General features: G+C 49.2%; 1 protein-coding gene across 1 annotated transcript in view; it reads right to left on the minus strand.

Moving 5' to 3' along the window:
• GAS7 (growth arrest specific 7) overlaps window positions 1-26492 on the minus strand; it is a 167704-nt gene that overhangs the window by 16798 nt on the left and 124414 nt on the right. Inside the window, exons 3-8 of the mRNA XM_054393873.1 lie at window positions 26365-26414; window positions 23806-23919; window positions 20801-20854; window positions 11306-11395; window positions 8614-8729; window positions 3006-3080 (exon numbers count right to left, since the gene is read on the minus strand). Of these exons, the coding sequence (XP_054249848.1) occupies window positions 3006-3080; window positions 8614-8729; window positions 11306-11395; window positions 20801-20854; window positions 23806-23919; window positions 26365-26414 (499 nt within the window). The remainder of the gene's footprint in view (window positions 1-3005; window positions 3081-8613; window positions 8730-11305; window positions 11396-20800; window positions 20855-23805; window positions 23920-26364; window positions 26415-26492) is intronic.

Genomic DNA, 26492 nt, shown 5'->3' on the forward strand with positions numbered 1-26492 from the left:
TCTAGCAGATCACCTCCCAAGCTATTCTGCTGCAGTTTCTATTCCATCCCAGGTGCAGGTCCTCTGTACTTATCCTTGTTGAACCTCATCAGGTTCCTCTCTGCCCAGTTCTCAGGCTGTCCAAGTCTCACTGAATGGTCTATTCTCCTGACAACTCTTGAGTGACTAAGTTCTTACTGAAAGATACTGAACAATCCTGATGGGTTGCAGAAGGTTTGTAATGGCCATCAGGACCTTCATAAGAGGGCATCTTACTGTAATGAACACCAGGCATGCTTCCCAGTGAGGGTGGGGAGATACTGGAACAGGTTGCCCAGGGAGGTTGTGGCTGCCCCCTCCCTGGAGGTGTTCAAGGCCAGGTTGGATGAGGTCTTGAGCAACCTGGGCTGCTGGGAGGTGTCCCTGCACAGTAGGGTTGAAACTAGAGAGTTGGAACTAGATGATCTTTCAAGTACTTTCCAACTTAAACCATTCTGTGATCTCTCCTAGCTTTGCTCATGTCTGGATGCAGGAAACCTGCTCTTTATTCTACCACATGCCATTAACAAAACCATTACAAATACTCTGCACTTGGGACAACTCTCAGGAGATCTCTCTACACAGCTGCTTTCTGCACTTCACTGTCTGTTAGCAGTGGGTTTGGTTTCTTACCTACTTCTGCACCTTAGGCTTTACCAAGGTCACATCTCTTTTGGATATAAACTACAGCACAGGAGGTTCCACCTCAACATGAGGAAGAACTTCTTCACTGAGCACTGGAACAAGCTGCCCAGAGAGGATGTGGAGTTTCCTTCTCTGGAGCCTTTCAAGCCCTGCCTGGATGTGTTCCTGTGTGACCTGTGCTGGATTCTATGGTCCTGCTCTGGCAGGGGGTTTGGACTCAAAGATCTCCAGAGGTCCCTTCCAACCCCTAACATCCTCTGATCCTGTGATCTTTTGCCTGCCTCTAAGAACCTCCCATTGCAAAAAAGCTAAACTAAATTAAGAGCTATGAAGCTGACTTCTGTTATTTCATCACCAGAGGAATTTAGGTAGGTTTGACATTGTTTGTTCTATATGAATTCACAGTAATTGCTCCTCACCTTAGTTGTACACAAAGTGCTTCTAAGAAAGCCTGATGGTTTATTCTGTTACTGCAGAGGTTGTTTTCCTGGCTCCTACTCTCTCTCTCCTACGCCCCTTTTTAAAGCAGTTATGTTTGCCCCCTCTCAACAGCCTGAGAAACTGCCTGTCAGCTGCAGTTTCAAAATAAGGATCTGTAATCCCTGACACTGCTCCAGTGAGCTGAACCCTCAAGCATGATGTTCATCACAGCTCAACAACCTGAGGTTGTTTCACCTACCTAAGTGCTCCCACCTCTTCCCTTTCCCTAGTCCCATCCCAAGGTCCCTTCCCACTGCCCAGTTCTCACTGGCACTATTTCATCTGATGTAAAGAAGGCATTGCAGCCTGCTGAGCAGTTTCTGCATCTCTTCTCCAACTACAAAGACTTTGGTGCCCATGGTTTGTGTGACCTCCTGTGTATGTGCAGCACTGCGCTCACAGCAGCTCCGACAGCACAGATCAGTCCCATCTTGGTGTCCCACTCACGTAGATGATGATGGACCTCCCTACCACCAGAGGAGGGCAGAGCACCCTGGAGGGACAGCCCACACTTTGTGTCAGTCCCAAAGACTGCTGGTCAGCCAAGGTAGAATATGCTCTGTGGAGTGTGAGACCAGCAGCACTAAGTGGTGGGTTCACAGAGCAGCTCATGGGGTTCCCCCTCTCACGCCTCTCAGCAAGGAGAGGAAGACCCAGTGTGCTAGGCTGCAGTCCCCCTTTGGGTTCCCAAATCCTCCTGTTGGCTGGTTTTCCTCCCTCACTTTTTAAAATGGAAATTTTCCCTTTTCTGAGCCTCTCCACTTCCCAGGATCTTCTCACTAGCCTCTTCCTGGCCCTAGCCAGTTTAGCCACCACAGCACCAGAAGGACAAATTGCAGAAGGACCTCCTTCCATTTCCTCACCGTGCCACCCCTCCAGGAAGAGCACCACTGAGCAGGCAGTGTTCCTATGCTATGTCCCATGTTCCTTTCAGTTGCCTACCTCAACATCTCCTATGCTTCAATCCTCATTCCCTACTCTCCCCTAGTTTTCACCTGCTTCATCTTTTCAGGCACTCCTCCCATCTCCTATTGAGGGTAGGAGAAAGCTGGAGGAGGATGTGGAAGAAAGTGGTTTTAGCTTTGCTAGGAGCAGGCTAACACCCACTCCTAAAGGGGAAAGAACAGAAACCTCTGTCAGTGCAGGTGCTTAGGGAAGTAACAGCCTAGTTAGCCTCTTGCCATTTCTGTCCTTGCCCACTGGAGGATGAGCAAGCACCCCGTGGAGCTTCACTGCTAGCAGACACACACAGTGTCAGAATCAGGGTGAGGTCAGCCATTTCCAGCCTTGGATTCCAGTGCTGGAACAGAGCTAACAACTTCTAACCCCTCAGGAGCTGTGTCCTTCCATTAACACTGAGGAACTGCCATCTAGTCTGAGGTGCACTGCCCGATCCCTTCTTAATAACTTATAAAGTGAAAACGTGCTGGGAATTAGGGACAACCTGCTGCTGTTCTTGGAGGGCCAGACCCACAATGAGAAATTCCATCCTGCCTCTGCCTGTGCTGCTCCAACTCTATTGGATCTACTTTCAGCACTACATATCCCAAATACTCTTCCATATTCAAAGTAATTCAGCACTTCCACGAGCTAATCCCCAAGGGAACCAGTGCTGGCTAGAACAAGGACAGCACAAACAGCTGCCTGGAAATACAGTGTTTTATACACAGATCCCTAAACATTTAGCATGAACATTCTTCAAAAGATGCAGAGCAACCTTCCCCAACACACCCAGGCTGCTAAGCTAAATGAACCTCTGCTCAATGGGAGAGCTCAGGACAGGTGCAGGTACCTGTGTGGGAGGAACACCTCCTGTGTTCAAGTTCTTGTCTTCTGCAACAGCCACAGAGACACACACTTACCCTTCCTCCTGAGCAGCCAAGGAATTCTGAGACAGCTTGGACAGGTTCTTAGCATATTCCTCCTCAATCTTTATCCTACACTCACACACACAGAGAAAAAAAAAAAAAAGACATGTAAGGAAGCTTTAAGGCAGAAACCCACACACATAATTCAAAGAAATCCTCTGCATTTTAACAGATCTTGCCACAAGAATTTTCCTTTCAGTCTCCAGGACTTGGCAGCACCAGTTTCTCCCCTCCATATGTTGAAAATGCAGTGGCAAGAGCAGGGATATATGGAGGACAGCATGTGTGACAAAATTAGAATGAAAAGCTACAGTTCTGAGGAGCAAATGACAAGGACAAAGTGTTTCTGCTGTGCAGCAGGGACTGTCTGCAGAACACTTGAGGAGCATTTTTCAGTCTGCTACTAACCAGGAGAAGATTTGTCCTTGAAGCAATGATGAAGGAACGCAGAAATCCCAATGAGTTTAGGGTGCTAGGCTGCTCCTTTCCTAGGGACACAGAACATTTCCTGCCCCCCAGTACAGGGCAGAGAGCTGCTGAAGATGTGCCAGGGTCTCCTGCCACTGACAGACAGAGGTGCAGGCTCTGCCCTTCACCCTTCCCAGCCACTGCCCTGTCCTTCTCTCCACTCAGCACCACAGCAGGAACATGATCTGAGCTTGCCAGTGGTGGGGAAGAGGGAAACCTTTGGCACACAACCAGCATGGCAATGGCTGCAAGGAGAAGAGTAAGTGTAGCTGTGGAGCACGGGGACAAGGGACATGCTGATTGCAGGGAGGGAAGGAGCAGCTGCTGATTCAGAGGTGATGTGCATCACACCTGAAACTCATCTCTATCTCCCTTGAGTTCATCTCCTAGTGAAACAATTGCATGGTATCCATCATCCCAGCTGGGGCAAACAACCTGCAGCTCACTGCTTTTCCTCCAGCTTGCTCAACAGTGCATCTCTCAGAGACAACTGAGTGGCACCCAGGTGGAGCAACTCCTGATTCTGTGCTCATGATGTACAAGCTGCAGAAGAACCTGGTTTGAAATCTATCTCCTTGCAGCAAGAAGACACAAGGTGTGATAGCTCTGGCACACCCATTTGCAGTACCTACCTGAGCAAGCACTCTTGTGCATTGTCTATTTGAGACAGAAGGGTTCCTTGAGCCAGCCAAGAGGAGTCTGATATTCTGGGCTGCTGAAAGTATGATCTGATGTCACCCTGTGGGATGCAGCTGGGTGAGGCCCAAAGTGACAGCCAGCTGGGTAAGGCACAGTACAACTGCAGCCCTCACTCAGCATGTGGGGGTTGTCTTCTTTCCCCTCCCATGAGAACACCACCAGTCAGCTCCCCACCCCACGCCTGCTGTAGCAAGAGCAATAAATACAGCTGCACAGCACCAAGGGCCACACTCTGGTCAGCACCTCACTATGAAAAGCACTTATCCAGGGACATCTCACTTTACCTCCTTTAAATAACTACTTCAGGATGAAGCTAACCTTGTCTCAGAGGTGCTAACTCCTATGCACAGCACAAGGAGCACAGGAAACTGTAATAAAGTTGCAAATGTCTAAAGGTAGCTGAGATACATACCCAATGTCCAGCCCAAGCCAGGGCTCACTGCTTTCCCCTCAGTTACCAGGAACCTCCAAACACAGCTCCAGTCTATATCCTTCACCATGCAACTTAATTCCTCATGAATTTTGCATGCCTTTGAGTGGTTTACTTGTGAATATATGCAAAGCTGGTAACTGCTCTGCTGACTGTTCTGAGCTACCCCTACAGACAGAGCCTCACAGAATTTGTGTCTCAGTCTTCTGTCTCATGAACAGAGGAATAAACAACTTCCATCATAGAGGCTGGCTGTGAAAATCACAAATTTAAAGCCCTGTGAAGCTCTTCTTGATACTGCTGTAAGTACTGAAGTACTGCTTCAAGTACTGAAGTATTGAACACAAGACAAAAGCAATTTCACACATTTGAGACACTGCTGCCACCAGTGCCTGTCCTAAACACAGTGCCCTATATGCAAAGCTGCTGGCTTTGATGGAAGTGCTCCCCACTGATCCCACATTTGGCCCAGACCCTTGGATTTCAAGTGCTGCTTGCACTGCAGATGGATGGCATTACTAATAGGGCAGAATGCCTGGCCAGGAGGAATTACACTAAAAAATAAGAAGAAAATATGGACTGGTAATTGCTTAAGAATCCAGTTGAAATGCATAAATGGTTCAGCCTCAGCCTGGTGTCCTGTCACCATCTGTGGCCAAAACACCTGGAACAGTTCAAAAGAGGCTAAAACCCAAGATGAAGACACACCTCAAAAATGAACAATAATGCCTCCTGGCTCTGGCTGACATAAAGCTCCTGCAGACTCTGGCCTGTGGTGACTGAAACACCAATAAATCTGTCCACAGGGACCACTGAGCCTTGTCAGCTCACCTCCAGAAATCCACACAGCCACTGTGCACTTATTCTAACTCCATGCTAAAGAAACCTGAACTTGTTGGAGAGCTTCCAGAACTTCACTCCCTGTGTAGTCAGAAGCATTGCAGACTGCAAGTGCATTTTGTCCCATGCTGCCTTGACTTCATTAGCTCTAGCTGCTCTTTGGGTGTTCATTCCCTGTCCTCTTGCAGGTAGCTTTTTTGTTTTCTAATAAAGCACTTTGTGTGCCCACACTCCAACAGCTTCACTCATGACAGGTTACAACGGATGAAGTAAAACCAGAGAGCTACAGAGGGAGGCAAAGATGATCTGATGTGACTGCCATGCAGGAAGAAACTAAATAGATGAAGACAACACAGGGAACATGGAGAAAAGGTGATAGAGGATATCTGACAGACATCTGCATGGCTGTCACTGTGTGAGGACAGTGTGAGTCTTCGTACACTGTTTCTCCAAATTAAGAGGCAACACTGAAATGCTCAGACAACAGAAGCAGAACTACTCCTGCAATGCAGGAACTGCAGAAGTCTTCCACAAATTCCTGCAGTGGTCAAAAATATTGAAAGGTTCAAAAGATAAACAGTGGAAGATGTTTACAAGGAGCACAACAGACTTAAGGCAAACTCTGGCAATCCCCAAGCTTCCAGTCATTGGAAAGAGAAAGGAAGGAGACTCACAGGCTCTCTTCCTCTGATGCAGTCTGTACCACCTTGGTCAGATGCACCTCAGTGGGCTAGACAGAGACCTTCACCAGATTCACTGCAGCCATGCCCCTGCCTGTCTTTCTTTACGTGCAGCTAAACAATCTCCTGTTTATTTTAAACTTTCCAAGCATAGCCCAGCTCAATTTACAAGTGAGTGGCCCAAAGCCTAAGACAGTGCTCCTCTCCTAACAAAAGTTGCACACTGCTCCTCATGCTCAGAGAGTCTGATACTGTTCAGGACAGTCTCTGGATTTCATTGGTTGTTTGGGAGTGCTTTACCTGAACACAAATGCTGGACCATATTTTCACTTCTGATGTAAAGGAATTCTTCCCTTCTTTCCCACCCACACTCTTGATCTTTCAGTTCAGTCAATTTGCTAATTATTTCCCTCCCTTTCTTGAGGTCTTATTAAAATTAAAAGTCTTTATCACAACCCTACCTTTGTGACGAGAACTGAATGAACACAGAATTGCTCAGCCTAGGATTACTATGTACCAGTAGCTCCACTAACAACTAAATCTACTAAATTTCAGTTAGTATTGCCTCTTGCTGGTTAGCTGTTGAAGAAAATATGGTTACTATGTCTCACCCTAGCTCCTCTCATTAGCTGCCTGAACCTCCCCTCCAGAGGGCTGGTTGTACAGATGGAGAGAATCTCTCTGGCCATGCAAACCCCAAGTTAGAGAGGGTCTTTTATGCCCTGAGACACCTGATGCTCATCATAGAATTCTTATCAGTACTCTTTCCTTCTTAGCTGGGACTGCCAAAGTTCTCCTGAAGGCCTGAGCTCTCATTTCATACAATCATAGAATCACAGAATTGTCAGGGTTGGAAGAGACCTCAAGGATCAGCCAGTTCCAACCCCCCTGCCATGGGCAGGGATACCTCCCACTAGATCAAGTTGCCCAGAGCCACACCCAGCCTGGCCTTAAAACCCTCCAGGGATGTGGCTTCCACCACCTCCCTGGGCAACCTGTTCCAGTGTCTCACCACCCTCATGGTGAAAAACTTCTTCCTAACATCCAAGAGTAACCTCCCCAGCTCAACACTGCCTTCCTCCTTTTCCACAGAGCAATCCTGAATCACTTGGTCCCAACAGAAGAAAAACACATTCATCTTTTTATTCTATTGAGGACAGAAACTTGCCTCTTCCCAGGGTCAGAGATGCTCTCTCCTTGCTGACTCTTATTTCCTGCCAACTTTGTCTCCCTCCTGAATGCTCCTTTCTTTTGGTTCTGTCAAATTCCATTATATGTATCTTTCTCTGGAGTAGCTTTCCTCCTCTTTTCCCTGGTCAAGGATATCACAACTCTGCTTGCCCTCTCCTTACCTTCTAGCTTGGCAAGACTATTTCTCAGCTGTGTTTTTCCTCTGCAGATGGTCCTTTCTTCTATCTACATCTTCTGGTCACACTTTTTCATGGATCACAAAGGCAGTAGGAACCACACACAGATGCTGGGCACTCTGCATCTCTTATATCAGGCTGTGATTACTGCCTGTGCTATACTTTGCATTTCTCCACTGCTGCCATATACTCAAAAAAAGACAAAATGGGGAAAGAAAACAGACCACAAATGGAAGCAGCTGTCTGCAGGTTCTGCCTGGCTGAAATGCTCCCCAAACACCAACTCAGGGGCCTGTTTGTTGCCCTGCTCATTGCTTCCACCACTATTGACTGACACAGGCACAGCCATGCTGTGTCTGCAGCAATGGAGCAGGAAGGCAGCTCAGCAGCAAGCACCAACACAGAGAAAATACCAGAGGAAAGCAGCTCCTCCAACTGGTATAATTACCTTCAGGAGACAACATCCATCAAGAGTGTGCTCTGCCTTCCTCCTGAGAGTAAACACTGCTTGTTCCCTATGAGCCATTCTCAAGCTTTGAGAGTCCTTCTCAAGATGATTTCCACTGGCTTGGACATGTGACAAGAAATTTGACCTAACAGTGACACTACCTATGAGTAATGATGTCACAGCATCTCCTGCACATGAGCTGCTAGTTTGGTGCTCAGTGCCATTCCAGGTCACTGTCAGCACTTGCTCTGCATTAATGACTTGGGGTTCACTCTAAGTATCTGTATGTGTAGCTTAGCTCCACAACCAGCTTAAGTCCCAAGTGATGCCTTTTTACATCTTCCTCTAGGAAGCTGTGCCTGTGCTCCAAGTCAACAAATTGCTTCTCTATTTTCAATGTATTTCCTTTCTAAACATCACCTCTGCTCTGTTTTCCCTATGTCCATGTGCTTCCCTTGAATCTGAAGCTTAAAGCCTTCCTGGCTGCCTCTGTCTAAACAGACAGTGTGAGTGCAGCATGACTGAGACAGGCACAAGCAGGAGAGAACTGAGAGCTGGGGAAGGCTGGAGAGTGTGGACAGATACTAAAGAAACAGAAAGTGTTCTTTAAGAATGGGTAGCCTATACACCATTGGAGTCAAGAGTTAATTGATAGTAAAACTTTAATTACCTTTCTCGAACAAACTCTGCCATTTCTTTTTGCATTTGTTTCCCTTTAAGTTGCTTTTGAAGCAGAATTTCAAACCCTGACACCGTGTTGTTCCCTTGGGAGTCCTTCTTGTCAGCCTGGAAGGGAAAAAAGGAGGTTCAACAAAATGAAATGGAGATCAAAAACACAGAGTGAGCTGGTGCCAAAGCAGCAGCCTAGCTTTCCCTTCTGCCCATGGCCTTTCATACCTAGTCACACTCTGAGGGCTCACCCTGCAAAGAGAAGGGATCCTGGAGCCAGCACAAAGAACCTCCTGGGGTAGAGGAGGGGAGGACACTGCAGCTCCCTTCCAGGGGAAAGGCAGCCCTGAATGACTTTTACTGGACTGCGAAGTTCAACCCTGATTTGCACTCAGAAAAACACAGCCAGTCTGCACAGTCCTGCTGCAAAGCGGGGTAAAGCAGCAGCTGGTTCAGCAGATTACTGCCAATCATCTCACTTTTCATTATTTTTTTCCTGCACAGCCCTCTCCCTGCTTTGCTCCACTGACTTCAGAGATGCTCCGAGGACCAGTGCAGTCTTCTCTCTGCTGTCTCTTTTCTCTCCCTCTCTCCTCTGCTTCTCCCTAATTCAGAATCTAATTTCCCACCTTATTCTAATAAACAGGCCCAAAGAACACTTCCCTAGGTACTGCAGGTTCTGCTCCAATACCCTGGGTGCTGCACATCAGCACAAGAAAATGCCACATCAACCAAAGTGTGAGACCTGTAGGATGCCAGGCTAGGCACCAGGCAGCTTAGACAACAGGAGTGGAGCTGATCAAAGGAGAAGGTTGAGTCACAGCCAGACCAGAGATGACAAGGCCAAATGAGAGGAAAGTCCTGGGAGTGGAGCTATGGCAGGATAAAAGTTTGCAGAAGAAAGGCAGATTTAAGTGGAGTTAGTTACTGACAGCAAAATGCAACCAAACCCAAACAGCCAAGCAGTGGCCAAGCCTGAAAGGAAAAAACTAAGGAAGGGAAGCAACTCTGTAATACATAGGCAAACCCCAAGCTTCTAGACCATTCATTGCTCCTTGGGATCAGGAGACTGGAATTAACCAAGGAAACTTTGATGGTATGGGAACATGACCATTTGCAAGTGTGTCAGCATATTTCAGCAAGTTGCTGCTGGTAGTCCTCACACCAGCACTGAGCACACACGAAGGGAGACACTGCTGTGCCTCCAGCAGCTGCACCTTTCTGTCAGTGAAACTCCTTTTTTGTCAAAAATGGAAATACTTCAGTAACTGATAACTGAAAATCCATGGGAAATCCAGGGAACTTTCACTGCTGAGGTAGCATCATTCCCACCCCCCTAAAAAGAGTTTTCCATAGAAGAATTTTTCTGTCAGCTCCAAGGACTACTGTATCCATTTAATCTAATTCATGATCCTGAAAGCAGAGCCAAGCACAACAGGGCACACACAGAAACACAGCCACTAGAGGCTTCCCATGATGAAGGATGCATTAAATTACTCAATTTAGGAGCTACTAATGGACCTCTCCCTCACCAATCTCATCCTTTAAAAGAGTCATTAATCATCTCCCTTTTAACATCTGTGAGTTTTACAATGTAACAAAAAATCTGTAACTATCTGCTTATTTTGAATGGGATGCATCCCTGTCCCTCAGGATCTGGAAAAATACTAAAATGCTACTCCCTGTCAGCCACCTCCTGCTGCACAGCCCCTTTGACTGAGGTATTCTGAGTGGTATAGTTTGTCCTACATCATCCCCATTTCCTGACTAAAACCATCTCCTGACAGCTCAGCTTTGCCCTTCTGGACACTCTTCTGGTAACTGACCACACAAATGGGTGATTCTGTGATTTCATGATGCATCTGACACCAGTTAAATGGTTTCCACCTGATCCTCACCAGTGTCCTCAGTCCCTCTGGTGCTGCCCTAACACATTGCATTTCATAGAATCAGGCTGGAAGGGACCTCCAAAGCTCATCTAGTCCAACCCCCTCTGCACTCAGCACAGACATCCCCAACTAGATCATGTTGCCCAGGGCCCTGTTGAGCCTCACCTTGAATATCTGCAGGGATGGGGCCTCAACCACCTCCCTGGGCAACCTGTTCCAGTGTTCCACCACCTTCATAGTAAAGAACTTCTTCCTAACACCTAATCTAAATCTGCTTTTCTCCAGCTTAAAGCCATTGCTTCTCATCCTGTCACTTCAGGCCCCTGTAAACAGATTCTCCCCATCCTTCTTATAGCTCCCTTCAGGTACTGGCAGGCTGCTATTAGGTTTACCCAGAAGCTCCTCTTCTCCAGGATGAACACCCCCAGCTCCCTCAGCCTGTCCTTGTAGCAGAGCTATTCCAAGCCCTTGATCATTTTCGTGGCCCTCCTCTGGACCTGCTCCATGAGGTCCATTTCCCTCCTGTGTTGAGGGCTCCAGACCTGTACACAGTACTGCAGGTGAGGTGCCAGCAGAGCAGAGCAAAGTGGCAGAATCACCTCTCTGGATCTGCTGGCAATGCCGCTTTGGATGCAGCCCAGGATGTAATTTGCCTTCTAGGCTGCAAGGTCAGACTGCCTGCTCATGTCCAGCTCATCTCAGCCCCAAATCTCCTTTACCTTGTTTCCCAAATCAAGCTGTTTGTTCCACTTGTACTGGAAGCTTTGGGACTGCACTAAGACATGCGGCTGGCTGCCTACTTACCCAGAAATAATCACAGTAGCTCCACTCTGAAGGTTTCAGCAACTGCTGCTCTGGCATTACATCAGGGTGGGGGAAAGTTACACAGTTTATCTGTAAAGAGAGTCAGAAGGCAAAGGAATTTAGCTGTTGATGAGAAATATGCAAACAAAAGGCTATGCACAATCAGAAAATCCACACCGAATGCACGACAGTGAAGAAAATTTGGTTGTTGCATGGAAACAGCAGCTAAGTACTCCCAGGAAGCTCCTCTGAGCAAGCAGAGGTCTCTGAACAGAGGAAAACGAACTTCCTGTCCCACAAGAAAACTTGCTGCCTGGCAAAGAGCCATCCAGGGAGTTCTCCTAGATCCACAACAAACTGTGACAAAACTCCTGATGTGAAGCACCCCGAGCATGACTGAACACAAGAAATAGCAGGAGTGGCAGGGAATACTGAGGGCACTATGGACACATGTCCTCTGACATTCTTGCCTATGTCAGTCTCTCACAGGTTTACCAAAAAAAAAAAAAAAGGTATTTTTTCAGTGCACAGCCCTCCCTTCCATCCCTTTTCAGATGCAAGTTATGTTCCCTGCAAAAAAGGGCAGAAAGGTCTCTGAAGTCAGTCAGCCTTCAGTGTGCAAAAGCCTCAGGTATTTGTGAGCAGCACTCATCACAGCCATTACACAGAGGCAGAAAGAAAGCAGCAGTACTCATTAAGTTATCATAGGAGAAAATAGCCTGATAAAAGCAGGGTGGAAGTGAAGAGTGTGACAGCCACTGCCAAATGTGCTGCAGAGTAACTCTGAACACAGTGAAGCCCTTCAGGGGATGCACTGGCAAGAGTCTGAGTTTGCTGCCAGCACATGATGCTCAGCTACAATTTCTGCTGGGCAGGCACCCCACCAGCAGCCCCTCTCAGCACACCCACAGCTTCACTGCATATTAATTAAGGAGCCAGCACAAACTGGAGCTGGCAGGGTTAGAGGTGTAACTGGGTCTGGGCGGGGGGGGGGGGAGTTGGATCAGTGAATGTTCACAGAAAATCCAACCCCACAGCCGCGGGCAGGGTCAGCACAGTTCCACGAGCAGACCTAAAGGTAGTGCAGGCCTTGAACCTGCCTTTGGGCTATTCAGAAAGGATCAAAAAGGACACAGAAACATGCTGCAAAGCGCTGGGCTGGAGCAGTGCAGACAAAGCCTTTAGCTGATCCAATGCTGTTCCTACCAACCAACGCTGGCCCTGCTGCTGTCTGCCTGTGCTGAAGCTCCAGTGGCTGTCCCGTATGCAACGCAAGAGCTTCCTCCACTCCCCTTCTCCACAAAAATCACCCTGTCCAGAGCTTGCCAGAGCAGGCTGAGGACCCTGTATTTATGGGGTCTTTGGCTGTCACCTCAGCTAGACACTAAACCATTGAACTTCTCCCCAGTGTTCTCTCCCAGCTACCATCAGGCTTCAATCTCTGACTTGCAGGAGGCTGGAGACCACTTCACCATCACTTTGCAGGCAACAGCCTGTTGAGTCTGCATCACCAGCCAGAGCCAGACTCCAGCAGCCACATGGTCCCAACACCAGACAGAGGGAGCTGCTGAGGGTCCTTTGCTCCTTCCCCATCAGAAGTGACACACATCAGGAGTTACAAAACATCAGCTCAGCTCAGAGCAGGCCAAGAACACAGCAGAGCACTCACCTGTCACCACCACAGCCTCCAACACAAAGCCCCTCCTTGAGGACCATTTCACTGAGGATATCTTCTGTCTTTGCTAAAGTTCTCTCCTGCCTCTTCCCTGTCAGCTCGGTTATCTCAGGACAGCACCACAAGCCCATCTCAGTTATCTCAGAACAGCACCACAAGCCCATCTGGCCTTGGTTTTGTTAGCTAGGTAGAGCTACTTCTCCTTCTCCATTGAAGGATCACCAGATCTAAAAGCCTGTGAGCAGATCCTGCCATCCACTGGAGCCTAGGCACAGGAGAGGAGCTGGCACCTCTCCTCCAGGGGCAGCCAGCACAAGCAGGGATATGCAGAGCTGCTGCTGGGCACTGCATAGCTCCCACACAAGAGGCTGCCAGTGGGCACTGGCTCAGCACCCTGTTAAGAGACTCCTCTCAGTCCTGCTGGGAAGCTTCACAACTCACCAGCTCAAATGCCTTATAAAGCCAAAAAAAACTGGCTAGGAACCTTCAGCCAAAGGTCTGCTTTCCAGCAGTGTCCAACAAGCAGCACCCTGGACCAGAGATGGACCAGCACAGTGCACAGGGACAGAGAGAGAAAAGGCTCTGCTCTGCCTCACAGACCACCACGGGCATGGGCTTGCCTCCATGCTGCCACGGCCACACCTTTCATGGCCACACCTTCTTCCTCACATAAGACAGTATCAGAGTGGTTTGAGTTGGAAGGAACCTTGAAGATCATCCAATTCCAAACCCCTGCCATGGGCAGGGACACCTCCCCCCAGCCCAGCTTGCTCAAGGCCTCATCCAGCCCGGCCTTGAACACCTCCAGGGAGGAGGCAGCCACAGCCTCCCTGGGCAACCTGTGCCAGTCTCTCACCACCATCACAGTGAAGAACTCACTCCTAACATCTGAATTTCTCCTCTTTCAGTTCAATGCCATCACCCCTTGCCCTGTCACAACAAGTCCTTGTACAAAGTCTGTCTCCCGATTTCTGCAGGCCCCCTCTATGTGCTGGAAGGCTGCTTGAAGTCTCCCCAGAGCCTTCTCTTCTCCAGGCTAAACAGCCCCAACTCTCTCAGCCTGACCTCACAGCACAGAGATTCCAGCCCTCCGATCATCTTCATGGCCCTCCTCTGGACCCTCTCCAACAGGTCCACACCCCTCTTAGTTTGGCAGCCCCAGAGCAGAACACAGTACTCCAGCTGTGATCTCACAAGAGGGAACAAGGGAACACTCTTTTGGATGCAGCCCAGGACACAGTTGGTCTTCTAGGCTGCAAGTGACCAATGTTGAGTCAGGCTGAGCTTCAGTGCAGCCTCTTCCACAGGGCTGCTCTCAATCCATTCATCACCCAGCCTGTATTTGTGCTTGGGACTGACCCAACCCAGATGAAGGACCTTGCACTTCTGCAGCCTGTCAAGGTCCCCCTGGCATCCCTTCCCTCCTGTGTGTCAGCCACACCACTCATCTTGGTGTCATTGACAAACCTGCTGAGACTGCCTCGATCCTGCTGGCCATGACCCTGTCACAGATGTTAACAGTGCCTGTCCCAGTATCAACCCCCAAGGGACACTGCTTGGCACTGGTCTCCACTTGGGACATGGAGCCATTGCTCATAACTGTAATGGGATGGCCTCAGAACCTGCACACAATTGCTCTGCCATATATCATGGCAGGCTGACAGCTTCCCATGAGTGAGCAACACTGCAGCTCATCCTCCCAGGGCAGGGCAGATATGGGAAAGAAAGGACTCTGTTAGAGGTGACTATCTGAAGGCATGCAGCTTGAAGAGAGGTTTAAACAGCTTCTGGCTTTGAGGTTCTCTAGCTTTGATGCTGCATTTCACACTCACTGAGTAAAAATTTGGGTGAGAGCCAGAGGTCACTTGGATGCCAGCCCTCCCAGTCCCTGCAGCCTCTCCAGCACCTCCAATCTCTACATCTCCAAACCCCCCAGCAACCCCAACCTGGCAGCCTGCACAAAACACTGCCCTGTGCTCAGCTACCTTGTGTGCTTACACAGCACACTTCATGGGACATCCAGGAGAAGGTGGTGCCTGTTCACAGCAGAATGACAAGCACAGGAACTTGAGACTTAGCCCAAATAAAAACCACAGTGCAAAAGAGGAGAAGTGGCTGCACAGAAGTTTTAGGGATGCTGAAAATGATTGAGATCTCCACATGAGAAGCACCAAAACCACAGTAGTGAAAGGAGAAGCCATTCTGATTTCCACCTATCCTCTTACTGGTGATCTTGTAAAGAAGGACTAGGAGGTCCCCTATGGAAGCACACTGCTGAGGTAAGTTTTGTGTTGGCCAGGATGACATTTCAGATGAGCAAGATCCACATGTTTCCTATGAAGACAGCAGTGTTTTCAAGGCTGATTTTTAGGGCCAACACTTTCACACTGGATGACAAGAAGAAGGGGAACAGAAACCTCCTACATGTATTTTACAGCCTTCACCAGCAGACTAGGCATCATCACACTGTGAATGAGGACAGGGAGGTGTCGTAGTGCAGGGAGCGTGTACAGTGGCACATGAGTTGTGCCTGAAAAGGGAGATTTATATTCCTTGCTAAAATCAGCACCTGTTTGACAAAAAATGAAATCTGCAACAGCTGGAAGCTGCTTATTAACTTTGAGACTCTCTGTTCACAGGGTCACAGGATGTTAGGAGTTGGAAGGGACCTCTAGAGATCTTTGAGTCCAATCCCCCTGCCAGAGTAGGACCATAGAATCCAGCACAGGTCACACAGGAACACATCCAGATGGAGCTTGAAATTTCTTCTCCAGAGAACGTGACTCCACAACCTCTCTGGGCACCTTGTTCCAGTGCTCTGGGACCCTCACAGTAAAGAAGTTCTTCCTCATGTTGAGGTGGAACTTCCTGTGCTGTAGTTTCCATCCACTGCGCCTTGGGCTATCACAGGGCACAAGTGAGCAGAGGCTGTCCCTGTCCCTTCCTTCCTGACCCTCAGCCCTCAGATATTTATAGACATTGATCAGATCACCTCTCAGTCTTCTCCTCTCCAGACTAAACAGTCCCAGGGCTCTCAGCCTCTCCTCACCAGGCAGTGCTCCAGCCCCTTCAGCATCCTTGTAGCCCTCCATTGGACTCTCTCCAGCAGATCCCTGTCCCTCCTGATCTGGGGACCCCAGAACTGGATGCAATATTCCAGGTTGGGTCTGTTACATCACTACTGTCCAGAAGCAAAAAGCATAGTTACTCAAAATGCCCACACTCAGACTGGTAAAGTGTCCCACTGCAATGGACCCAACAGACCACACCACGTCCATGCACGCGGCGGGAAAGAGGAGCAGTGAGGACACCTGCCAACAGATGATGAAAGCAGGGTGAATCCATGGTTTTCAGACTGAAAGTTTGATGAACAAATTCTTTGCTTCTCAGAAGCTTACACTTGATTGTTTAAAAACAATGCTGAATTGTCTGGAGAAAGCCTTGAAGCCATTTAGGTCACATTTAAAGGGAAATTGCTGCCAGAATGAAGAAGGAAAAAAAAGAAAAGAAAAAAATGAGAAGATTTTGTAATCTTGGGAAAAAAAAGAAAGCAAGAAGAATTATTTGGGTAGTAAACAGAACTTAACAGAACTTCGAGTTTTCTACACAAAGTTCCAGAGAGAGCACAAAACACTTTCAAAACTCTCAAAATATTACTATAACTTTTATACAACTACATACACTGTGGCTTTCTTAACTTTTGCCACCACAGATTTCTGCTACTCAAACAAAAGCTCCTGGGTCTGTATTTCTGACCATTTCTAAAACCTCTCAGAGTTTCCCAGCAGGGATGGGAACACCGGGGCTAGCACTGAGCAGGACATGGCCACACGCCAGCGGTGGAGTGACCACATTTCACTGCTCCCACAGTCCTCCCTCTGAAATGCTTCTTTTCTTCTTTCTAAACATCAGAGATAGCTGAAAAAAAAGCACTTTGCTTTGCCAGCTTAGTCCCACTGATGCTAAAGAGAGCCAAAACACCTCATGATAGCACCTTGACATGTAACAGCCCTAAGCAGCTCTCTCAGTCCTGCAGGCAGTGAGGGTCCCTTCTCGCTCGGGCTGATCGCAGCCCGGCCAGCAGCTCAGGCTCTGTGCAAGGTCCAAACTCAAACAGCAGAACAGATCAGGGCAGTGCTAATCTCTTTCGACAACGCTGACCAGCCAGCAAGTCCTGAACAAAAGCCTGCAGAAGCCGTGGCAGCTGTAATTGCCATGAAGTATCTACCTCAGCTAAGGATGGAGTGGGAGAACATGAGGAGCAAACAAGGTGTTACGACCTGCATTACATCTGCACAAGCTCCACTGGAGCAGCTGAAGGTGATAATCAGCCCCACCATGACATTAAGCCCTCATCCAGCCACTTTGCTAATAAAAATAGTGGCTGCTTGCAACAAAGCAAAATTAATCAGAGGACACCAGCAAGTCTTCTCCAAGTGTAAGCTAAGCTGACATGCCTGCCCTTCCAGCTGCCGTGACGAATGGCATCATAAAACCTGTGTGAGAGCCACCAGACCACCGAGGCTAAAAGGTGGTACACAGTCTGAGAAGACATGCTGTGAAAAATGTGGTGACAACACAGGTCAGGGTAGGGGCAAATATGCCCAGACAACACAAACTGATGCATTCTGTCTTGACAAGCCTGCTGTGTACCTCTCTTAGTTTAAAGAGCAGATAGAAATGATTTTACTCCCAAAGGAAGTAATAAAGAGGCTCTCGTTGAATTGGAGAGAAATACAGAAATTGTATTCAAAAATAGACAGGAAAATATAGAATACATGAATTCTAAAACACCTAATACATATACAGGATACATGAAATCCCCCCAAAACCTTCCCCAAACCATGACAGTACCAAACTTAATGCTTTGGCCTGTATACTGACCGTGAGCACAGGCAATTACACTCCAAGCAGCCAAATAACCCAGCTCCTATTTCACAGTGATAGCAAAATGAGCTGCTTTATGTGGTAGGTGACTCTTGATTGTGCCTGAGAAGGGTGACAGAGAAAAGTCCACAGGATTTGCACAGAGCACTGCACACAGGAGCAAGAAGCTCTGCGGGGTTGGACGTGCATGTTCATTGCATGGATTTCAAAGCTCTCTGCAGGCTTTGAAGTTGCCACCAGCACTCACCCATAAATGAGACAATACCAAGCCACATGAATAAAACAAGAATAATTTGATCAAGGCTTAGATAATCAACTACAAGCTTATTACATAAGGCACTGTATAAATAAATGAGCAGACAGTGGGTGAGCTTACTGTGCTGTGCTACAGTGACTAAAGCAGGGCGATGTTCTTTCTCATTTCCTCAACTTAAAAATGGAATTAATTTTCCTAATTTCTGCATAAACACAGCACCTTAAACACAGTACAACTGTGCCAGACTGCTTGACTTCAGTATCTGCTTTATAATTTCAGCTGAGGCCCAAAACATACAATGGCCAACACCACCAGACACAATTGAGTCCAGCTGCCAAATGGCCCTGCTTGGGCAAAACAACAAAGGACAGAGACCTCAGAAGAGCTTAGGCACAAAGGCTTGGGCAGCTTTAACTCTACCCAGACAGGGAAGCCCAGTAATGCCCAGACTGTGTCTAGGTAGCCTCAGCTTCACGAGCTTGCAGGTAGTGTTAGCACTGGCAGGGTGATGCTGCAGGTACAGCACAACAGAAGGGGAGAACAGATAAGTGAAGTTCTGACCAAAGTTCTGACAAACTTAACTGCTACTCTTCCTGTTTCACAGGGCAGATCTGCCCAAAGCATTTAGGAGCCCTCTCTATTGGGTCTTTGCAGAAAAGTCCAGCCAGGGCAGACAGAAAAGCATCCAGATGAAAATTAACAAGCACCTTGAAACTCAAGGCAAACTCAACACAGATTGCAGACCTGCACTGCTGCTTCCCAAGTGAGCATCAATAATTTGAGCAAGCAGTGGTTTCATAACAGCCTCTGATATAACCCAGCTTCCAAAGCACACAGATTGACACAGAGTCAGTAACACTGATCTACCAAAGAGAAATCATCATACTCCTCTTCTTTTTGGGTTCACAGAGATGGGAGCTCCAGCTCCCACCTGTCTTCAAGACTTCCAGACGCCATGCTCTCAAGTGGCTATTTGGAGGGACAGGAGGCAGATGCATTCCTAGGAAGATGGGAACAGACTCCCATCCTTCTGCTGAAAGCTAGGCTGCAGCTGTTGGCTGGGCTGGACATCACCTGATATCCATAGTTTGCATATGACAGGATTTCTGTTTGGGAGGAGGTTTGCTAGACTGAGAGCCTGAAAGTTAATCACAAAATTCCTCTCTTCAAGAAGACATTCTGCCTGAGCCCTGCTACAGACTAGGAGAAACCATCTGAGCAAGATAAAGACATGCCCTGCAGCTCTGTTAACCAGAGCATCCCAACGTCAGCTTGAGTGGCACTGAACAAATATAACCTCCTAGGAGACAGGGGGGAAAATTACATTGCCTTACAGTTTACACTCCATATGAGAATGTTGTTTATCACAATGCTTTTCTGATGTGGGCAATGGCTCGGAGCAAGCAGCTGTTAAAATTAGCTTGTTTTTGTCTGACTGATGCATCGGACTTGAAAGCTTTGGACTTCTGCTGGAGAAACACACAACCAGTGACCCTGACATAACACACAACACTTTCTTGCTTTGCAAATGCTACCAGATGGCACATGGGCCAGAAAACAAGAACATGAAAACCACTGTCAGTGAACAGCCTGAGCCCTCACCCCTGTAAGCTGTATTTCAGACACACAAGCACTATCTCTCTTGTGCTGCTCCCTGCAACTCAATGCAGCCAATCTCAGAACAAAGTCTGGTCCCTCTGGAGATGTCCAGTCTGTGGTTTGTTCCTGCCCCTTGGAGCTGGGTGAGCAGGGGGCTGCACTAAGCAGCTCAGACATGATTCCAGCCCCAGGCACCATAGCCGTGGAGACCCTGCAGCTGTTTCTCCAGGAGATCCTCAAATCTGCCCAACAGATTTACACTTCCTTCATGACATACCACTCTCTCAAGACACTAATTAACAGTATCAACACATTCTTTAGTCCTAATGACTGGTTTTGATAAGTAAGTAAACTACTGGTTTAGTATTTTTTCCTCAGAAAACTGCACCTATGTGGTACTGCCTTGCCCTGCAGAGGCACCTGGACATGCTCCTTTTGAACCCTCGTCCTTGTCCCCAGAAATGCAGGGAATCCTGCCCACTGATGGATAAATCAACAGGCTGCGTTTGATAATGTAGACAACAACTTCCTCCTCTTGTAACAGGAGTGATGTATAACACTACATCATTCCTTTTGTCCTCATGGATTTTATACCTCGCCACAGCTTGCAGCTATAGGCATGTTTATAAACTCTTTTATCACTGCAATTCGCTTATCTGCTCATTTATCTTCACTATTATTTCCTTTTAAATAAACCTTTCTATTCCCGGCCACTTTCATTAATCTATTTTTATTTCCTTCCAGATTTTTAAACATCTGTTCTTCACGGAGGAGTCCAGAAACGCAAACTGTATTCCAGCTGAGGAAGTTTTGCCAGGACACCTGGTTCAGAGTCAGCATCGCTGGAGCACGCCTGCTCCCCTCGCCGGTCTGTCCGCACCACCCTGTTCATCCCAGAGCCATCGGAATCCAAGGGAAAACTAATCTGGGACCCTGCCCAGGCCGGGGATCTCAAAAGTGTCCCTGGGCCCCCAAGTGAAGCTGCCCGCGGCCGAGGCTCTGCCCGTCCGCGCTCCCTCAGCCACCCCGGCCGGGGGCCTGCCGGTGCCCAGCACGGAGCCCGCCCAGCACCACTCACCGTCAGACTGCTCTCCTTGCTCTGCCGCCGCGGCGCTGCCGGGGACCCCGGGCTCTGTGGAGACAAGCGGGGCACATCGTCACGGCCGCTCTCGGAGCCCAGCATGGCGGGCGCGGACCGGGCGCTACGCGGAGCCCATGGCTGGCCGGCTCGGCTCTGCTCGGCTCGGCACGGCTCAGCTCAGCAAGACTCGCTTCAACACAGCGTGGCTCGGGGGGAGCTGTGGGCGGTGCCGCCGGCCCAGCTACCTCCCCTCCCGCGCGCCCAATGCCGGGCGGGGCTGGGCGGTGGAGGCCGCTCGCAGCCGGGCTCAGCGAGCCACCGCCCCCTCGGTGCTGGGCCGATCTCTCGGAGCGGCAGCGGCCCGCCTCTCCGCCTCTCGCCTCAGCCGCGCCGGGCGGCCGAGCCGAGGCGCGTTGCCGGAGATGTGCGGGTGCAGCTCGGTCCCGGAGCGCTCCTGTCCCGGCCGCCCTCGGAGCCGATCTGCAACGTGCGAGTTGGCTGCTGGCAGCAGCGCTGGGCTGTTGCCGCGTGTGTCCCAAGCGCCGTGTGTCTGCCCCGGCACCACGCCTACGGCACGGCCAGCGGTGGGACGGGGCGCGGAGTTCGCGTCGCGCTCCAGAACTGGATGTCCCTGGGGGTACAGCCTGGAACTCGGCCTGCAGCTGAAGCCGCGGAGCAACACGTCCAGCCCGCACGCCCAGCCCGCACGCCCAGGGCTTCCCGGGCCCGCTGCCGGGACGCGCAGGTCCCGCTGTGCCGCTGCTCCTCTGTGGCTGCGGTGCCAACCCGGACGGGCGGCATTCAGCTGCTTCACAGGAAGCCGTAAACAAGGCCTGGCCCTGCGCCCAGCACAGCGCAGCTCCCTGTTGTTCTCACTTGTGGCTTTTTCCTCCTTAACCTGTTTCCAAGAAATGTGGCTGAGCTTGCCGGAGGGATCTTGCCAGCGTTTGTTGGCATGATGGCTGCTGCCCAGGTCTAAGGAAGTGTCCTGGAGAATGGCTGGAAGCTGCTCTGCAGCAGGAGCCAGCTTGTCCCACAGACAGGGAAGCAGTCGAGGCAGAGCAGCTGGGGAAGGCTCAAGGCAGGCAAGTAGGAGAGGAACTGGCCAAAGTATGTATGAGAGATGAAGGTGCAAAAAGCAGCTTCTTGCAACCAACAGTTTAGGGTCAGATATTTTCCTTGCTAAGGACATTTCTGCAAGAGTGGTCACAGCTCCCAGGAAGAGCAGGGTCCCAAGCGGGTGTGGACTTCAGCTGCTCTTAGAATTAGAGCAATAGATTCCAAACTAGTCATAGTTTAGATTCAAAGCAGGAGTGAAGCCAGGGCTTCAGTTTGGAAAACTTGTAATAAGGGAGTAATGGAAAGACAGTGTCATGGGGACTGTTGAATGAGAAAAGTCATGAAGGAGATATTAGTCACTCTGATAGCAGAGTCAGCTGAGCAAAGCAGTGCACGGGCTCCCCATGTATCTCTCATGTGAATTTGACCACAAAGGTGGTTAAAAACCTGAGTCAGCCTCAGCAGCATAAAAATGTAAAGTGCCAAATGTTACAAAGGGAGTTCTGGAGGAGCTGGTTAAGCTGACTTGTGTACCAAGCTAAGAGCAAAACAATGTGAATCAGATACCTCGAGAAAGGAAAATTTTCTTTGCACAAAGGATTAACATAGCTTTCTTTAAAGGAAGTCACAGCCTGCAAGTTTATTCAGGTTCTCTGAGGGAGTCACAGTAGACGTGTGGACAGGGGTGTCTGGTAATGCGCTAAATCAGTTCCTAAAATGCTTTTGACCTACTTTAGGTGCCCACATGCTCTGCCTCCAGCCTGCGCAAGCTGCTCAGGAAAGCAGCAGCATGGACAGTTAAATGCAAGATGTTTGATGTGGAAGGAACAGGGAGTCCAAAGTGCTGGACTGTATCATGAATCAGCTGATGGGGAAGCAAATCAGAAATGCTGGCTTAGCTGAAAACAGCACATGAGAAGGCAAGGCTGAAGGCCACTACCAAGAAGGCAGAGATTGAGAAAATGGATTAAGAAAAGAGGGAGAGTTGGCAAACAACACAAGATTTAGACCAAGAAACAGGACGCATCAGAGGGACACTGAGAGCAACAGGCAAGCCAGGTCAGCGTGGTAGCAGCACACAAACCAAACATGAGTATTGGAGGAGCTGCACTGCAGAAGAACTGACCAGTTAATGCAGAATGAAAGAGTGAACTCAGGGCCAGCACCACTGGGGAAAAATGCCATCTGGCAGGGAAGCACAACCCAATGGGAGAGCAATCCACCAGCTATTCAACTGTTGCTGTTTTGGCAGGGAGCTAAGAGCTTCATGGGAGGAGCTGGAGCAAGGCCTTGTGCTGCATCTGCAGACCTGCAGGGAAGACTCTCCCAGGGACATGAAGTGGTGCAAGAAAAAGTGCAGGGATATTTATTGAAACTTTGGGGAGGGGAGACTGGCTGTCCATGGGTCAGCATCTTGAATGGCTGCCCAGGGTGAGGAGATGGGTGAGGCACCGGCTGTGTAAGGCACAGAGCAGAGCCTGTGAAAAGGCAGGCAGGAAAGGATGAAGTAATTGAGAAAAAAGCTGCAGACAAATTTTTTGTGAATACTGTCTTTGGGAGGGAAAGCTGGAGCTGCAGGGAAATACAATGAGATACAGACAGGGGCAGATATGTGAGCCTAGAGAGACTGTGCTGGAGACAGGCCCAGGCTTCAGGCTGGAGCAGCAGGGAAATTTGTAGGGTTGTTAACAGTGACTGAAGTGGTCTGGTGGAGCTTTCAGAAAGGAGTGACAAAACAAAAAAATCCAAAGGATCTTGGCATTTGGGTACTGTTTCACCAGTTGGACACAAAGCTGAACTGTTCTAGATGTAACAAATTGTCTGATCTGACAGCTTCTGACAGAAATGTTTCTGACCTCCCACTCGGGGTGGATTCCCAAACTACTTGTGTACAGACCCATTTGTTCTTGGACACCACTGGTTGGCTTTCCCCCAAAACATACCTGGGGGTCCCCACTGACTTTTTGGAGACTTACATGGCCAGAGTCGAGCTGGTGCACTGGAGTTCCAGAGATGTGGTAGCCATTCACTGGAAGAACAGAGGCAGAGTTAGCAGGCTTGCTGCTGGTGGACCATGAAAAACTGCACATTTTAAACCCTGACCAGAGAGTTGCAAGCACAGATACAAACCACAATGCCTTTTTGGAGCCACCAGTGTTCACTGCCTCCAGCCTAAGAAACCATGGATGCTTCTCCCCATCCCACCAGGCTGTGTGGCTACGTGTTTTGTTAGCTCTGACCCTGAGAGTCTCTAGAAATGGACTCTGGAAGCTCAGCCCATGAGCTCACTCAGGATCCTGCAGAACGGTCTTACCAGGGGTTATAACAGGAGTTACTGAGCTGGAAAGAGCCAAGAAAAAGACTCCTAAGCTCAAAACAGTTGCCACAGCACTGTGTGGTAAAATGTTAGTTTTGAAGAAGTAAGGTTTGTTGTGTTGAGTTTAGATGGCAAGATTTTGGTAGTGGGGGGCTAGAGGACTGGCTTCTGTGAGAATCTGCTAGAAGCTTCCCCTGTGTCCAACACAGCCAATGCCAACTGGCTCCAAGATGGACCTGCTGCTGGCCAAGGCTGAGCCTATCAATGATGGTGGTAGCATTTCTGTGAGAACAGACTTAAGAAAGGGGAAAAAAAACCTGCTGTACAACACCAGCAGCAGTCAGGACAGGAGTGAGAATACATGAAACAACTCTACAGACACCAAGGTCAATAAGGAAGGAGGAGGTGCTCCAGGCATTGGAGCAGAGATTCCCCTGCAGCCCATGGTGAAGACCCTGGTGACACAGGCTGTCCTTCTGCAACCTATAGAGGTTAACAGTGGAGCAGATGTCCACACTACAGCCCATGAAGGACCCCAGCCCAGAGCAGGTGAATGCCCGAAGGAGGCTATAACCCAGTTGCTGGCACAGGCTTCTGGCAAGACCTGACCCCACATTGGAGCATGTTCTCTGGCAGGACTTGTGATGCCATGGGGGACTCACACTGGAGCATTCAGTTCCTGAAGGATTCTGCCCTGAGGATTGGATGCAAACGGGAGCAGTTCATGAGGAACTACAGCCTGTGGGAAGGACTCATGTGGGAGAAGGTTGTGGAGAACTGTCTGCCATGGGAGGGACCCTGTGCTGGAGCAGGGGAATAGTGCAAGGAGTCTTCCCCCTGAGGAAGGAGTGGCAGAGATGGTGTTTGATGAACTGACCAAAGTCCCCATTCCCTGTCCTCCTGTGACACTGAGGAGGAGGAGTTAGAGAAAATCAGGAGTGAAGTCAAGTATGGGGAGAAGGGATGGGTGAGGGGAAGGTGTTTTTTTAAGATTTCTTTTTATCTGTGATTATTCTCTAATCTGATTGGTAATAAATTATTTTTTCCCCATGTTGAATCTGTTTTACCCATGACAGAAACTGGTGAGGGATCTCTCCATGCCCCTGAGCTCTTCATTTTATTTCCTCTCCCCTGTCCAGCTGAGGAGGGCAGTGATAAAATGGCTTTGGTGGGCACCCAGCATCCAGCCAGGGTCAAGCCACCACACACATAAAAACCTGGGTAAAGGTTTCTTGTAGAGAAGCAAGCCTTGTAAGGTGTTCGGGATTCACAGAATCATAGAATCAGTCAGGGTTGGAAGGGACCACAAGGATCATCTAGTTCCAACCCCCCTGCCATGGGCAGGGACACCCCACACTAGATCAGGCTGGCCAGAGCCAGGTCATCTACACAGCTGTAGGTTGCTTCATTTTTGGAACAGACAGAGCAAGGAACAATGCTCAAAGCAGGGTTCAGACAAGATTACAAATCTTTTGGCTACACCAAAACCTGCAGCACTGCAGCATACTTCCCTCAGCTCTGCTGATAAGGAGGGGCAGCAGTTGTCATTCCATGACAAGCATCCTCTGGACTGCATTATTGACAATCCAGCTGGCAGCAATGGCCTTAACATTTAGCACTTCTTATGCCAGAGAAATTTTGCTTTGCTTTGTCTTTCTGCAGTACCTGAAGCTTTTCAGTACACCTCTGCAGCTGATTCTCTGGCACTTGATTTCCTGCAACTTGGAGTCAGGTGAGAAGTGAAGTGGTCAGTCCTGTAGCCACCACATGCTAACAGGTTTCATCGTGCAGCTGTGCTCTGCCCACATCCCTCTGCAGCTTTTTGCTTCCTTGCCCTGTCAGAGAGCAGGGCTGGGAAAGGCAGCAGGTCCTCCCCCAGAGCTATCAGCCCTGCTGGCTCACTCAGCCACCATCTGCCTCTGTGCCCCAAGGAAGGAGCCCTCTCTGCTCTGAGCAGACACTTCAGACTCCCAGGCAGAAGATGCATCCCTAGGGACACAATGGGCAAGGAGCTGTGTCAGGAGGGAAGGTTCCACCATGTTCACTCTGCTACACTCCCACCCATCCCAAACAAGCACAGCACTCTGCTCTGGTGAGGGCAGAGTAGCAGAGTCACAGAATTCAGCAGTCAGGCATAGCACCAGGCACAGCATCAGACAGTACCTGCAGAGCTCTTCTGTGACACAGGGCTCTTCGGGGTCCCAGGCACACTGCTCGGACGCTCCCAGGTTGTTTCTGTTGGAGGGAAACATCAATGTAAGGGTGATGGAAGCCTTGCACACACACCAGTACTGCCCATTACACACCAGTTGT

Source organism: Indicator indicator, chromosome 29, assembly GCF_027791375.1.
Source record: "Indicator indicator isolate 239-I01 chromosome 29, UM_Iind_1.1, whole genome shotgun sequence".
In the NCBI taxonomy this organism is placed as follows: Eukaryota; Metazoa; Chordata; class Aves; order Piciformes; family Indicatoridae; genus Indicator; species Indicator indicator.